Here is a 17,077-nt window from a genome sequence, read left to right on the forward strand (position 1 = left end):
AACATTTTGTTTCCACATCAACAGGAAAAATGACAGACTTCCTGAGGTCATCATTAATAAAATTCAGAGTTTTATTTGGTGCTTATTTCCTACATTAGGGTACTATAAAACAGTACAGAGTTTATATATAATGTAGAAATTATGTCTAATATCCTAAACTATATATAAAACATTAACAGAACAAAGTTTGCAAAGTACAAAGAAGTGGACCCATTTAAAGTAAACTAGATGGTGGACGGCATTTTCAGTTTTATTCCCCATCGAACTCTATGAAAGGCATCGATCCAGTCTCTACAGCTACACAATGAACAAAAGGAGGATTTGGATTTGGATAAAAGTTTTAAAACGACTAAAAACAAGTGTGAATGTCCATAAAAATAGTGTTTATGCCATACAAGAGGACCCGAATCCATGATTTCACAGTGCTAAGGACCACTAACATAGCTTGTTATAATCTCTGTCATTTACAGCTGAGAGACAAGTTAATTATGATGAAATCTGATGTGATTATAACAGAATATACAATTTTTTATTTGGGCCTTTGCAATTTCCAGAAATTACACAAAAGAATGAACCAAATAGACATTTCTAATGTCCACTGAGTAACTGATCTATGCAAACTTTGGGCAGTTATATTTCTAGCACTGTAGGGTGATAATGTTGAACAAAACGAATCTTAAAAAATATATACAAAGCACAATCTGTGAACTAGTATCTCAAAAGTGCTTTGACTCTCATATTCAGCCTCAATTAACCATATTTTTTCTGTGGGCTACCTCAGAAGTAGATGACAAGGGCATCTCCAGGCATGTTCATATGCATATGCGAGACCAGTCATTTAAAAACAAAAAAACAATAAATAAAAACTGAGAAACCCACGTACAAATACGTACTCAATCACATTTTCCCAAAGAATGTACCTTGATGATTACCACTGGCTCATGGCAACACCACCCAGTAAGTAGCGATATTAAAAAAACAGTTGGGTGGGGGGTGCTGAACTGGTAACCATGAAGGGACACTTTCTACAGGTGATGTGAGCCACTCTACAACATATACACCATGTTATACCACTACAGGAGACAAGGCTGCATGAAAACACAACCACTTTGGTCAAACAGTGCCCAGCCTTTCGCAAGTTCCAGCAGATTGCAGACGCCACACGTTTTTTTTCTTCTTCTTCAAAAAGTTGGTGGAGCAAAAAAAGGACTTCTTATTTTTGTTCGCCAAACTCCACAGAAAAGATGAATTACAGTTGATTATGACAACATGAGGCAAGAGGGTCTCTGGAGGTTCTCGCACCCCTCCTCAGATGGCCTAACACATTGGGCATGGGCTGGGGGGGGGGGGGGGGGGTCCGCTGGGGAAAGGCCCAAATAAGTGCACTTCTGCTGGAAGACAAGGCGGTAAAGTGGCAATGCATGTCCAGGCAACGGGCACTACAACGATGCCACTGTGGCCAGTCCTTCACTTGGTTCCAGGCTGTGGTGGTGCAGCTCTGCCTTGCAGATTGTGGAGCCGGCGCAGTGCAGAGAGCTGACAGCAGGGGGCTCCTCATCTCCTGCAAACACAGGCACAAAGGCTTTGTTTGTGATGTCATGAGGTTCGTGCCATGAGAGAAAGAGAAACACATATGTGCCTCATTCTCAGTTAGGCCCAGGTCAGGCAATGTATGGCATAAATGGTGGTGCTCGTATACCGGTTACGTTCCCGAAAACAAACCATTTTATAACCAGGTTGGACCAGTGGTGGTGCTCGTATACTGGTAACATTCCCAAAAAAAAAACATTTTCCAACCGGTTTTGTTTCCAGTAGATCTACGTCAGGTGCGAGAGGGCCTACAGACATCAGGTTTATCAGTCTGAAATGCTGTCAAAATGTAAAGCTTGTGTCTGGGAGCATTAATAATGAGTGTGTGCTCTTATTTCCACTGTCTGTTTTGCATGCCATCTGAAAAAGTACTGCAGGGGAGAGCAGGGATTGATAGAAGAGGATCAAGTCTGTGCTGACCTGTGACTACGTGGTAAGTGGTTAGGAGAAACTGATGTGGTAGTAACCAGAGGAAATGTCATAACTGGCTTTGACTAGACAGTGTCTAGCCCATGATTATATAGACTTTCTGTGGAGTACAAGAGAAGTGCAGCCAATACCCTGAGAGTATCCAAACTCTATTCAGATTATTAACTGAATTCAACATGAACTGTTGAAGCTACGCAGGGCTGGGTATAGGATACTTGGATTGATGACCTGGAAAACTAAGTATGTGAGTGTGTGTGTGTGTGTGTGAGATAGAGAATGAATGAGTGAGTGCAAGTATTTAAGTGCCTATATGAGTGTGTGAGTATTTGTGTGCGAATGAGTCAGTGCATCAGTGAGTGAGTGTATGTGTGTGTGCGTGTGTGTGTGTGTGTGTGTGTGTGTGAGTGCATTAGTGAGTGAGTGAGCGTGTGTGTGAGTGCATTAGTGAGTGAGTGAACATGTGTGTGTGTGAGTGCATTAGTGAGTGAACGTGTGTATGTGAGTGCATTAGTGAGTGAACGTGTGTATGTGAGTGCATTAGTGAGTGAGTGAACGTGTGTGTGAGTGAGTGCATTAGTGAGTGAGTGAGCGTGTGTGTGTGTGAGTGCATTAGTGAGTGAACGTGTGTATGTGAGTGCATTAGTGAGTGAGTGAACGTGCGTGTGAGTGAGTGCATTAGTGAGTGAGTGTGTGTGTGTGTGAGTGCCTTAGTGAGTGAGTGAGCGTGTGTGTGAGTGCATTAGTGAGTGAGTGAACATGTGTGTGTGTGAGTGAACGTGTGTGTGAGTGCATTAGTGAGTGAGTGAGCGTGTGTGTGTGAGTGCATTAGTGAGTGAACGTGTGTATGTGAGTGCATTAGTGAGTGAGTGAACGTGCGTGTGAGTGAGTGCATTAGTGAGTGAGTGAGTGTGTGTGTGTGTGAGTGCATTAGTGAGTGAGTGAGCGTGTGTGTGAGTGAGTGCATTAGTGAGTGAGTGAGCGTGTGTGTGTGTGAGTGCATTAGTGAGTGAACGTGTATGTGAGTGCATTAGTGAGTGAGTGAACGTGCGTGTGAGTGAGTGCATTAGTGAGTGAGTGAGTGAGTGTGTGTGTGTGTGTGTGAGTGCATTAGTGAGTGAACGTGTGTATGTGAGTGCATTAGTGAGTGAACGTGCGTGTGAGTGAGTGCATTAGTGAGTGAGTGAACGTGTGTGTGAGTGAGTGCATTAGTGAGTGAGTGAGCGTGTGTGTGAGTGCGTGCATTAGTGAGTGAACGTGTGTGTGAGTGAGTGCATTAGTGAGTGAGTGAACGTGTGAGTGAGTGCATTAGTGAGTGAGTGAGTGAGCATGTGTGTGAGTGAGAGCATTAGTGAGTGAGTGAGCATGTGTGTGAGTGAATGCATTAGCGAGTGAGTGAGTGAGCGTGTCTGTGAGTGAGGGCATTAGTGAGTGAGTGAACGTGTGAGAGTGGGTGAGCATGTGTGTGAGTGAATGCATTAGTGAGTGAGTGAGTGAGCGTGTGTGTGAGTGAGGGCATTAGTGAGTGAGTGAACGTGTGAGTAAGTGAGTGCATCAGTGGGTGAGTGAGCGTGTGCATGAGTGAGTGCAGGTGAGTTTCTCACCCAGGCCAGAGGAGGAAGACACGCTGTCGGTCAGGGAGGAGGAGTCGGCCTGGTCTGGGCACAGCCCCTCCATCAGGGGGATGGAGAGCTCTGAGGAGGGCACCGATGAGTCATAAATCCCAGAGTCCCGGGGCATTTCGGGGGGGCTGGCCGAGCCGTCTGTGTGCGGGAGGGGGCCAAGGGGGGCGCTGGGGAGGCTGTCCTGGGAGGCAGGGCCCTCGGGCTCCCCCTGCAAGGAGGCGGGGCCTGAGGCAGAGCTGGGCCCCGGGCCGACGGAGGAGAGGACAAGCGCGTTACTCGTCAGCGGGCACTCCCCCTCTGGGGGCAGGGTCCTCAGCACCACCTCATTCAGCACCAGCCCAGAGTCGAACTTCTCCATGGGCGGGGCCCGCGTCCGAGCCCGGGATGGGGCGGGGCCAGGGGCGGGGCCGGGAATGGGGGCGGGGTCAGGGGCAGGCATCAGCCTCTTCTCGAACCAGTCGGGCTCCTGGGCGATGTACTGGTGCATGTTGCAGATGGCCACGTAGAGGGCGCGGCCCGAGCGGCTGCGGAAGTAGTTGCGCTTGCTGACGTTCTGGAGCGGCGGCTCGCGCTCGGGCAGGCTGAGCTGGCGGGAGTGCAGCCGGCCGAACAGCAGCGGCAGCTGGTCCATCAGCCTGAAGCGGGGCGCCAGGTCCAGCACCGCCGGCACCTCGCTCTCGCGCGAGTAGTCAAAGTACACCGCCAGGAAGCGCGAGAGGTCCGGCGAGCTCTGCCGCGCCTGCCGCAGCTTCTCCGCGATCATCGCCACGGCGACCACAAACAGATCCCCGCCCCCTGACCCTCCTGACCCTCCTGACCCCGCCCCTCGGCTGGCCCCTCCTTTGCTCCTCCGATTCTTTTTCTCCACAAAGTACTTCATGCCTTTGGAGCAGATGGTGATTATGAAGTGGGCCTCCTCGATCTGTCGACTCAGCCAGGCCATCTGACCCTCCTTGCATATTTCCAGGTGCTCCCACAGGTCCAAAGCCACCTGAAGCATAGGACACAGTACACCTGCTGTTACACCTCACCCACACGAAGGTCTCGTCTTCAATTTCTCAATGTCCACAGCAATAAATCATAACATCACAGAACAGACTGATCAAAGCCTTATTCAGTATGCCTTTTCAAAACACTGTACAACAGGAATCTAAAACTCTAGTCTTGAACCTCTAGTCTTGAGTCTGCTGGTTTTGGTTTGAGCACTTAAGTGCTTAATTAAAGTCACCCATTGGCTAAAGAGTCCCCACACCTTCTGTCAAGGGCCTAAATTGGCCAATGATTGAAAGGAAGCTGCAAGAACCTACTGACACTGCAGCCCTCAGGACTGGAGTCTGAGATCCTGACCAAACAAATTCAACAGTAGTCCACAAAGTATGAAAACCAGTTGCATCATTCAGCCAGCAGGTGGCAGTCTGCACATGACTGATCACACCACTCTGGGTATTCTGCTGCCCTCAGCCTGGTGCTGCCTTCCACTGCACAGGTTCACTTTCTTGGGTCAGTTCACATCTCACCACACAGGTTTATTAAATACACTGCCCTTTGACCCAGAGTGCACCCAAAGAGGGCAGAACCTCCCGTTACAGATTTGAGTTTCCTAGAACTTTAATGCACTGGTCTTGCCTATTTCATACTGAATGTTAAACACATACACAGCCCTGGATGACCAACAGCACACCTCCAAGCATGAATGTATTTGATACGTTGGCCTTTAACAATTCAGACAACACCTCAATGTACATATTTAACCAGCGTGCCAGCCCTGTTGATTGAGCACACGGGACAAAGACATGTTCAGTGTTTGGCTCTGCACTCCACAATTTTAGATTTGTAATCAATCAATTCACATGTGGTTAAAGCGCATATTCACAACTTTTACTTTTTTTTGTTTTTTTATACATTTTGGTTACTTCCTTGGCTTACCAGGCTCTTTGTGATTTCTGAGCTCACTAGGGCTCTTTTTCTTATAAATGATGTTCGGAACAGTTGGTTTTGGTCAGCCTAAGGTTTGGCCCAAGCCTGCTGACGGAGCATATACCGTACCTCACAGCTGCAGAAGTCCTGCAGGAAGTTGGCGAAGCTCTGGACGACAGCGAGGTGCTTGGGGCCGTCTCGGCTCGAGTAGCAGATGAAGACCTTGGGGCGGGGCCAGGGCCTATCTGCGTTTAAGGCAGTGGTGTGAGAGGACGACTCCGAGCTCTCCTCGTCCAGGTGGGAGTAGATGTTTTCTGCACGAGGAATCACGGAAACAGGAGGGGTGGAACATGAAGGTGTGGAACCATTGTTTTAAGCAGCGTTTAATGCACTTTTTTCCTATCTAAAAAAGAGGGGTATGTCTGATGGTATTTCACAGCTGCTGTAACAGACGGGCTGAGGTGTAATGAGAGGCAGTACGGCATGGTGGGGCTCACCCTGCTGTTTCTTGCGGCACATGACGGTGAAGAGTGTGGCAAAAGCAGACATGATGACCAGGGGCACAGTGATGGCCATGGCCCGGATAGGCCCCGCCCAGGGGGAGTGCACTGTGAGAGAGTGACAGCACGGAATGCAACTCAACACGCAGGAGCAATAAACAGCCTAATCACACATCTGAACACACCTGGACACTCAACTCAACAGAAAAGGAAATATTGCTTGTAAAACAAAATAAAATAATAATACTAATAACAACAATGAAATGTACTGGGAGAGTGAGACAGCACAACTCTGGGATATAATCACCCAGGACTGCAAAGTGAGACATGCAGCACAACTCAACATTCAGGAATAACAGGCAACGGCAAATCAACACTTCCTCAAACTTGATCACCATAGAGTTTGCATAGTACAGCTTGAAATCCACAAACAGCAATCAACAGGAAACAAATACTTCCTCAAATCCAATCACTATAGAGTTCACACAGTGCAGCTCAATGTCTGACAATCCAGACAAAACATGTTTCCTCAAATCTAAATCACCATGACAATACCTAGCAGAGCCTGGCAGCCATTTTATGGTCGAGTATGAGGGGTTCAAATTTACCTTGGCTCACGTGGTACTGGGCTTGTCTCCTAGTGGTGTTGTTGTCATCTCGGAGCTGGGTGCAAAGGTATACATGACACCAGTGAGTCATCCCTGCTGCAGTTTGTTCAGTTTAACTGGCAGTTCAGGCTTTTAAACATATATTCTTGCACACTGCCATGCCAAAAACTATTTTTAATTAAACAGTAAACACCCTCCCTCCTACTGATGGAACACTTCAAATGCATATGCGATTCCCTTTTTTAATCAAGAGAACACGTTCAAAAATAGTAATCCATAATTACTTCTGTCAGTAACTGCAAAGAGGCATTTAGTGTGTGTCACTTTGCGTGTCATGCTAATGCTACTTGCTGCATCATAAGTGGCATATCACACCTACCTATTTGTGGTTAGGAGCATTAGCATTTATGGATGTTGCCACAGAGCTTAAGAATGAGATTTAGCTCTATGATGGGCCAATAAAATATATTTTTACAATAATCAAAAGAATTCCAAAAATCATGTTTCCCATAATTCCTTACCTCGATTGTGTAAGTTCCTGGCGTTACATCTGGGAGAACACATGTTGTTTTGTAAGAGCTGGATTCCTGGAGGCAGATAACAGGCTTAATTAATACACAACACTGTTTAAAAGGTCAAATTATTATATGCTCATTAAGAGAAAAAAATGCTGCACCCTAAAAGGCAGACTTGAACGGGCTAGCTTAATACACGGCAATATTTAATTGTGTTCAACCGTTGGTAAAAAACCAGGGCATGGTGTAAATGTACCAGCACAGTTTGAGCTTCATTAGGCCATGTTTTTGGATCTTATGACTAAGGCCAATCTGAGCCAAAACACCAACACAATGGCTCATCAAACGCAATTAAACATGGCAGTGTAAAGCGCCTGTCTGTACCAACTACCAAGCCAGCTTCAGTCCAGTTTTTCTTTTTAGGTATGAGGCCAGCGAACTTAGCTTTGTTGTTTTTCTGTGGCTGCTTTACTTTGCTCTTTTATATCCCTGGTTCACATACATTTTCTTTGCATTACTGGACAGGACACACATTGACTATGTTATAACATGCACACAGTATTCTGGATAATGTTCTTTGACTGGTTATAGTTATATTCCAAATAAGCAGTTCACTTTCAACATGAAATGCAAAGGTCATCAACATTCCTGTATACATGGTCATCTTGATATCTCGAACCCTTTAAGGGACATGTCTGAAACACTAACTATGTCATTTGTGAGCGATGCTCACTTTTCCAATATCTTGAGTTTTTACACATTTGAAAAGTAGCTTATTGCAAACAGGTAGTCTCATCATTATTCAGTTTGTTCTCAGAAAGCATTTTTAAAGGTCGCTGATGCAACGCCTTCTTTTGGGGCAACTTTAGCTCAGGAGCTGTCATCCAGTTCGATCCCCAGACCTCTGGGTAAAAAAAGTGTCTTATAGTGTCCTTGAGCAAGACACCTATCCCTGAACTGTTCCTTGATGAGCTGGCTGGAGTCTTGTGTATCTTGCGAGTCCTTGGTGTGCGAATGTATGTGAGACAAAATTGCAAGCTCTTTGTGTTCACTATGACAGCAGGTCAAGAGAGTGAACTACGACCCAAGGTTCTGAGAAGGTTCAGGAGGTGGCTCCTCCTAAAATCTATTTGGCTGGGCGTCTGTTAGGCTACACCCATTGTTCAAAGCAGAAGGGCGTGTCTCCCCAGCCAATCCACAATCCAATCCATGGTCCAAAACAGAAAAGGAGATCGCCTTACTTGCAGTTTACAGCCAGGTATCTCTCTAAAAACCTTTTTTTAAATTTTTTTTTTTATCTCAATGATGCTTAGGCTGAATTATTGTTAATTTTATTGTTTTTCAGCTATGAGGAATGAAGCTAAACAAACACACACATGTACCTACTTGGTATTACATATTCAAAATTAGTATTATAGTATGCAATACAAATTTGTGTATAAGTTGCCATAGTCAGCACTGTTGCTCATATCTCAGTAATGTTCTCTTAAATAAGTTCTCTAAACATAGTTCCATTTACTTACACAAGTTCTATTCAGTTCACAAATTCCCTGCTTCTCCATTTTCCAGTAAAGCATCCTTGTGATCTTTGTCTTGATATTATGCACTATACAAACAAAACTGAACTGAATGCAAAGTTGCATCCTAAATGAACGTGATGTAATGGACTCCACAAGGTGGATTCTTTAAATGGTGTTTCACCTCTGTCCTTACCGGCTTGCAGCACTTGAGCCTGAAAGAGCTCTCCTGCCGAAGCCTGTAATAAACGTAGTACGCGCTGAAGCTGAATGTGGGCGGGGCATGCTCAAACACCACCAGCAGGCTGGACCCCAGCTGAGAGATGTTCAGGCTCTTGGGCTTCCAGACTGATTGACAGGTACAGAAAGAGGCAAAAGAGAGCAACATATTGGAATTACATCAAATCCAACCACAAAGACATGGGCGCACAGAGCAGTTATTAGACCCTACTTTGCTTCCCCCCCGCCCCCCAACTCCCCCCACACTCTCTCAATCAGCCTCTCACATTCTCAAACTTGAGATTAGTTTCCAGCAATCTGAGAGGCTCTATAGTAAGTTTTAACTTATATTATAGATCAGTGGTTTAAATTTCTTGAAGCACCATCTCCAACGAGATCCCCCTCTCCCTCACGGGCATTTAGCACTCTGGCAGAAGCTAGCCGTAAAAGACGGTTACCATTTCCCCAGAAATCAAGAGCAAAGACTCACATGGTTTGCAGACCAGGTTATCTGAGCCCAGGAGTACTTCACAAGCTGGAAAACACAACAAAACAGACATGGGGCTGCTTCTCTCTGCTGCACTCTCCCATTTCAGATACATCTCCAGTTTCTTTTATTAATTATGTTTTATTGATTTTGTTTTGAATGGACAGTGCAAAACAAAAAACAACAAACATTCAAAAGTAAAATAAATAGGTTCCATCCATTCATACTGTTCAATGATGAATTTTCAATTGATAAGTTGAATTTCAGTTCACTACAGTGACTTCAGTGAATTGAAACGGAACTGACCAAACCAATCCATCTGAAAGTGCTTCCACTTTACCGTTTACTGTATTACACACAGTCACACCCGTAAGGGGAAAAACAATGCATAGGTCTGGCTGTAGTGCTTCCATGTGTGATATGTATAGTGCTCTTACTATTGGTACGAAGGAAAGATGGAGGGAAGTAGCTTTCGTTCATGAAGGTGGGGAATGGCACGATCCGGATCATATAGTCGGTCTCAAATTCCAGTCCGGGAAAGGGCTGTGAGCTCATTTTCTGTTTGGGTGACAAGAGGCAGTGACATCACTTCCTTTTACAACTCAACCACCTCACAGAAACAAGAGCCAGTGATGTCACAACAGCCAATGACATCACTAGAGCCATGGACATCATTTCCCAACAAAAATTAACCTTCTCACAGCAACAACAGTCATTGGATATGAGCCCTGCTTCCACATTTCCTTTCCTCAATTCAGAGATGAGGGATATTTTCCATTAAATTGTTCATGAAATTACACAGAAATATATAGTTGCTATTAGTAATAGTAGTACCTCTTGTGCTAATTAACTGAATCAAGCATATACTTTGATTTTCATTTGCAGCCATCTTTGTTTACATTTCATCCATATATTCCACAACATTCTTAATTTGCATATTTTACAGATCATTCTCAATCCAAGTGTGTCCATGCATTCCATCATCACACCTAATTCTTGTTCTTGCCCACTATTATTCTAGTCACCCCTTTGTTCATCCATCTATATCTTCTTAAATTCTTATTGTTTTTTTCTGTGAGTTAAGTTAGTCTGTGTCTGTTGGATTCCTCCATTTCCAGTTTCCGATTTGACACTTTTTTTTTTTTCTGATACGCTGGGATAATGCAATATGTCTAACCCATCCACCTGATATGTCAAAGAAATCACTGGAATTGAATACCCAGAGAATTAAAACTAGAAGTACATTTTTGAAGAGATTCATAGGGTTTCAAAAAAATTTAAGAACAAATGGTGAACACCATTTGTCATCAAATGAAAAGAAGACAAAAAACAAATCAACCAGTTATTCAATTAACTTGCACAAGGACATAGTAGTAGCAGAGGCAAGGAGTAACAACAGTAGCAGTATTATTATCATCATACAAATCTAGTCGCATGATTTTTCATAACCAGCTTGTGTGCACCTCAGAAATATGCATATTAAAGAGTAAAAATGACTGTGGGACAGATGAGTGTCATTACCACATTCCTGAAGGAGAAGTTAAGCTGTCGAGGATCCTTCAGGACCATGTGCTGGCACTGCTTGCCCTCTGGGTTCTTATCCTCCAGATACACCCTGAAGCCCCGCACATGCTCAATCCCTGCGCAGAGAAACGTACGCCTGTCACAGGCCATCGGAACACACACCAACACACAAACACACAATCACACGCGCGTTTCACCATGGTGCAGCACACCTTATAGATTAGCTTCCTAACCAAGGCATCATTTTATCTGATGGCAGAAAAAAAACCCACTGGCACAGAGCTGCACAAGCAATCTGTAGATTTTAAAAACAGATTTCAAACTTACCCTCAACACTGTTTACATTCCCCCCATCCCCGTCCCCAGGGCACATAGGTGCTGGTGTGTGTGTGTGTGTGTGTGCGTGCGTGCGTGTGTGAGTCTGTCTGAGGGCTGGGAGGCGGGAGGGGCGTGTTCGCCAGGGCACAGACCCAAGCTCAGGGATGAGAGACATACCTGCATGCCAGCATTCCCCTCGCCCTTCAGAGGGGCCAACACACCTCCCTTTAAATTACATTTCTGCCTTATCACTTATACACACACACGCACACGTACACCAAACACACAGACTCACACTCACACACACACACAGACTCACAGACAGACTCACCCACACACACTCACACACATACACACATTCACACACACCACACACCACACACACACTCAAACACATTCACACTCATAAACTCACAGACACAGACACACACACACACTCACACTCATACACGCTCACAGACACACACACAGACAGACTCGCCCACACTCTCACACACATTCACACACACTCACACACACACACTCTCACACACACACACACACATTCCGTGTGGTTCCTATTACGGCGATAAGGAGTGGATCTGAAAGGGTCTCCTCTCTTTGGAGGGTGTAACTCCACACCTCCGTCGCCCTGGAGATCCTATCATGCCTCCGCCTCCCTCACAGGAGACAAGAAAGAGAAAGAGAAAAAACAACCAGAGGGGAGGGAAAAGCCGCCCGACTGGTCGTGTTCCGTCAGCCGCCAGCTACCGTGGCAACATTATACGCGCTCTCACAGAAAAGAGCGCCGCCTGCTCTTATTATTTGACATTTTTTCAGAGACAGGTTTTTTTTTATGGATATATATTTACCTGAGCAGTGCTGAGCTCTGCATCAGTCAGAGGGACTAACCCCCAGCGCCCTGCAAACAGCAGGCCTCATTGTTCTGGGGCTCAGCCAGGGCCTCAGATTACCAGGTTCAATAGGGCTCCAACATGCGGAAGCCAGGGGCATCTCCCCCCCCCCCCCGCTTTCTACCTCTTCCTACCTCTCCCCCTCTCGCTCTCTCTCACACACATTCCTTCACGGGACATCACAGGGGCTATAATGCAGACTCACTCCTTTTTTCTCTTCATTTCTCTCAGTCTCTCTCTTTGGGAAATTAGAGTTAGTGTCAGGGCATAAGAATAACCAACCTGGGGGAGGGGGGGGGGGGGGGGGCTGATGCTTTGATCACGACAGCTAGCATGAGGGCTTTGAAGAGGTGCTACTTTCCCCAACTTCTCTCCTCAGTGCTGTCCGAGATACCCACGATTAATCTGGCCCTTGTGCGATCATGCATGATGAACCACTAAAACTAACTCACCAAACTGGGTTTGTGAAGAAAAAGCGCAAGGGCTGCATGTACTTGGAAGACAGGAAAAATGTTTATTGAATGCAGCCACAAGCACAGACACAGACACACACAGGGGCATGTTTTTAAGTGTGCACAGATGCGTACGCCAGGTGCACATGAATCCCCCCGAACACTAAACATGGGGTTGTGTTGATCCACTTCCCCTCTGAAATGCAGGCACAGCGACTCATCTTACACTCCTGCTGCGGGCTATAGGGGACACTCTCTCATGATTTATGGGTCTCCAGAGCAGTAGCTACTATGTGCCATGCTCTGTATCAGCATCCTCCTGTACAGAGCCCCTGCCTCTGCATTGGAGTGTTCAGTCTTTGAACACATGATAATCCATCAAAGCCTTCCGCACACAAAAAATGGAAAAAAGAAACCAAAAAAGAAACCAGCAATCTATGCCAGTCACATTCTACCCTCCCAGGTAACAGTCTGCTAACTCACATCTGTGGTTTAAAAGTAAGTGTGGTTTCTTTGAACAATTTGTTGAAATATTCTGTTTTTATGCTGTCTCTTTATAGAAAGCATTATATGTAAGTGGGGGCATGAGCCCATTCTATCTGGCACAGAAGCGTGGTGTGGGGGGGGCACAGAGTGTGGGGGGGGCACAAAGGCGTGGTGGGGGGGGGCACAGAAGTGTGGGGGGGGGGGGCACAAAGGCGTGGTGGGGGGGGGGGCACAGAAGTGGGGGGGGGGGCACAAAGGCGTGGTGGGGGGGCACATTACCCAGCGGGCTTGGCATCCAGTGCACCACCACGGCCGCCTGGTTGTCACAGGCCAGGTGGCTGAAGGTGACGTTGCTGACTTCATGGATGGCGTGCTTCCCCAAGGGGTTCCAGTTCAGCGAGCAGTCTGCAGTAATGAGACAGAGGGAGGGAGTAATGAGAGAGGGAGAGAGAGGAAGGGAGGGAGGGAGAGAGATAGGGGAAGAGGCCAGGAGAGGGAGGAAGAAAGAGAGTGAGAAGAAAGCCAGAGAGAAAGTGAGGGGGAGAGAGAGTGAAAGAAAGAGAGAGGGAAAGAAAGTGAGGGAGACCATGAGAAGAGGGAAAGAGAGAGTGTGATAGCATGAGAGAAAGTGAGAGAGAAACATTGAGAGATGGAGTGAGAGGGATCAGGGTAGAGGGAGAGAGAGACAGAGAAAAATGCAGAGGGACACAGACCGAGAGAAGGATGGAAATGAATGCAGATGGAGGGATGGAGAGAGATGCAGAAATGTTAACCCCAAAGTGCTTTCACTGGGTGCCCAGGAGGGACAGCTCTGTCAAGCTGGGTGTTTTATTTTGTTGTTTTTTTTTTTTTTTTTGAAACAGTGACCGTTACAAGAGAACACAGTTTGCCACAAAGGTTCGCCTTGTTGAACGCTCATCAGGTAGAGGACGAGGAGCGCCCAGTCACGGTACGCCAATCCCGCCCCCCCTCCCCAGCACCCCCCACCCCCTCCCGGTTCTGAACAGCAGCCATTGTGATGCTAAACCAGTGGCCACTGAATGGAACGGTTCCCTCTGACAGTCACAGACAATGGGAGCTGACTGCTGGGAAAATCAGGATTAGCGTCAAGAGAAAATTTGACTTTCGGTGGAAAAATTTGCCAGGCAAGAATGTGGAAGGAGGAAGGGGGGGGGGGGATCTGTGGGTTCCTAGGGCCATTTAATGCCGTGGAATAAAGTTTATTCATTCAGCAGTCTGCTTAAAGAGTTTAGGAGATGTTTCCCAATCGCACCGTCATTAAAATGCAGAGGCACAAAAAAAAAAAAAAAAGACTTACTGTCGGTCCGGAACGTGACCCCAGCCTTCCGCCCACTGCCGTCAGAACTGGACAGGAGACCCTAGAAAGAGAGAGAGAGAGAGAGAGAGAGAGAAAGCCCACTTCAGTAATCAGGCCCAGCAGTCACTATGACTGTTCTTCTGAATCAGTAACCAGGCTCAGCGGCGGCCGACTCTTGTTCCAATTGTCCGCGGCAACCAAAGGAGAGCAGCAGAGGGGAGTACACCGGCCAGGCACCGGCACGGTCACCCGGAGCGACGGCACGGCTGGCGCATCACGCGGCTGCAGTTTCAGCCTGCGATCGGGGAACCCCGCCAGGCTTCCTGCTGCTCCGCCCACCCTCCTCTCCACCCCTCCCAGCCTCCATCAGGGAAGGGGCCAGGGCAACCCAACAGGGACGGAAGGAATGGCCAAAAACAGGGGGGCCGGCAGTGGGGGGGGTTACGAAACCTACCGAGCGCTTGCATAAGGCGGACGTTAGATACGCTCACATGGAAAAAGGAACACACGGACTGGGGGGGGGGGGGGGGGGGGGAGGAGAAGACCATGTTTGGAGCAACAATGGAACTGACCTGAGACAGACAGCTGCCTGAGGGGGGGGGGGGGGGGGGGGGGGGGTAAGGGAGAGTCCATGCCATGAGGCGGTAGGTCAGCTCAGTGGCCATGTGCTACACTGCAGCCTGGCAAACTTCCTCATCTATAATCCAAACACTCCTATCCCATAATCATTCACCAAATCATGGAAAGGGGAAGTTACCTCCATGACAGGATGTTGCACAGTTAACCTTCAAACCTTCAGATAAGGAAGATGCCTGGACCTGGAGTTAATCAGCATTTTGTTCTTAAATTTTGACACAAATAAATGTATGAAATCCAAGTAATCACTAAAAGTCTCAGGGACAAAATATGTTTGCATTTTCAAAAATAATGCTTCCATACATTTGCAATTCAAAGTTGAGAATAACTCGATGATACATTGGTCACAGAACAATTTATGTTCCTCACAGGCAGCTGAAGTTGAACTTGTGTGGTGCATTCAGTAATAGCATTGTGTCTGCTGGGAGCTGAAAGCAGGAATTTGCAGCATGAAGAAAATTCCTTCAGTGGCTTTATTTCAAAAACGTTTTTTCAGACATGTTGCATCTACTGGCTGTGTCTATCCTGGAGTTCCCATCTCCTTGGAAACCACATCACAGGCATTCCCAGACTTGTTTGGTGAAATATGTCAGCTCATGACCTCATCTGTTGCATTTAAGCAATCTATGTTTGTCTATCTGTGCTCTGTTGATCCTGCCTGTACTCAAACTCACAGCTATAAGCTCTCTTCCCCATACTATTCAATCAGAAACACTGCCTCAGGAGAAAAGGGCTATACTCTTTAGCTGCATATTTAGACCAGATCATATCCTGATAATATTTGAATGGCCTATTAAAGGTCCAGGAAACTGAAATCAGCTAATTCTTTGCTGATGTGTTGTTTTAATACTTTTTTGAATTCACAGACAGCCGATGGATATTTTTGTGCTTCTTGCAAAAAAATAAATAAAAAAAAATGTATAAAAGCCTGTGCCAAAATTGACTTGCTTTCCCCCTTGGCCAAACGCCAGGTTTTCAGTGGGCGGGGTTAACTGGGTGTTAGTTACGTATTAAAAACCTTAAGTCCAATTAAATCTTTTCTACGAGTAATACGTAAACGCCGTGCTTGCTCGCTGGTAAGGCAAGCTAAGTTAAAAATGTCTAAGCATTGCCCCTGCTCTGGACGTGGAGAAAGCAAAATGCTTTTTTCTTTACACAAAAATGAACAGACCTACAAGAAATGGGTTTTATATCTGGAGCCCACAGGCACTGCTATATTACCATAACCCATACAGTTAGTATTTACAGTGGACATTTTCACCTAGAACTTGTTGCAGAATGCTGGAACAGTAAGTAGGCCTACCGTTACCTAGTGACAATTAAACAGTTTTCAAGCGTAGACATCAAATACTTTTACTTTTCTTTATTCAAGTTTAATGTCCCGAGGTTGAGACTGCTATACAGTCTAATGTTAGTGTACAGTAGCTCAGCGTTACAACTTTATCACACATTGAATGATCTTCAGGTTTAAATATTAAGAAGACAATCACTTATAACTACAATTTGAACCCAGTTGCCAGGACCTTTAAATTAGCAATGTAGACAACTGAACTTGAAGTCATTTTTAAATCATTACAGATGCTTACACATAGAAAAAATAAATTTAACTGCAAACAGGATGTACAGTTTACATAAACCTGCTTGTATGTATGTTCACCATAACAACCTATTATGTGTGTTCCTAAAAACATTCACCAGCACCCCCATATGCACACAAGTACATATACACACAAATCCAGGCTATCTAGGGTATCTTGGGTAAATACGGCAGCACATGAACCAACACAGTTTTGACTCCCCGAACCCCACTGCTCCACAGTACAGCGATTTAACAAAGCAAATCCACACTAGAAATGCTACTCTGAGGATTAGCACTTCAATCAAATAAACAAATTAATCACATTTAACAAGAGATAAAAAAAATACAGAAATACACAAAATACTACATTTGTCAAAGTTTCAACAATTTATGGGAGCTAAAACAAGGCAGCGCAATTCTACTTACCCTACGGAGGTGCGCTGATGAGCTATCCTGACCCCCCCCCC

At 46.0% G+C, this 17,077-nt stretch overlaps 1 protein-coding gene across 1 annotated transcript in view; it reads right to left on the reverse strand.

Moving 5' to 3' along the window:
- Positions 1-47: 47 nt before the first annotated feature.
- Positions 48-17,077, reverse strand: part of il17rd (interleukin 17 receptor D) — a 34,591-nt gene continuing 17,561 nt past the window's right edge. Inside the window, exons 2-13 of the mRNA XM_035389511.1 lie at positions 14,396-14,456; positions 13,357-13,482; positions 10,926-11,044; positions 9,842-9,962; positions 9,408-9,452; positions 8,895-9,046; positions 7,188-7,253; positions 6,667-6,721; positions 6,056-6,166; positions 5,688-5,872; positions 3,621-4,632; positions 48-1,561 (exon numbers count right to left, since the gene is read on the reverse strand). Coding sequence (XP_035245402.1) covers positions 1,440-1,561; positions 3,621-4,632; positions 5,688-5,872; positions 6,056-6,166; positions 6,667-6,721; positions 7,188-7,253; positions 8,895-9,046; positions 9,408-9,452; positions 9,842-9,962; positions 10,926-11,044; positions 13,357-13,482; positions 14,396-14,456 — 2,175 coding nt within the window. The 3' untranslated portion in view covers positions 48-1,439. The remainder of the gene's footprint in view (positions 1,562-3,620; positions 4,633-5,687; positions 5,873-6,055; positions 6,167-6,666; positions 6,722-7,187; positions 7,254-8,894; positions 9,047-9,407; positions 9,453-9,841; positions 9,963-10,925; positions 11,045-13,356; positions 13,483-14,395; positions 14,457-17,077) is intronic.

Source organism: Anguilla anguilla, chromosome 13, assembly GCF_013347855.1.
Source record: "Anguilla anguilla isolate fAngAng1 chromosome 13, fAngAng1.pri, whole genome shotgun sequence".
Taxonomy (NCBI): Eukaryota; Metazoa; Chordata; class Actinopteri; order Anguilliformes; family Anguillidae; genus Anguilla; species Anguilla anguilla.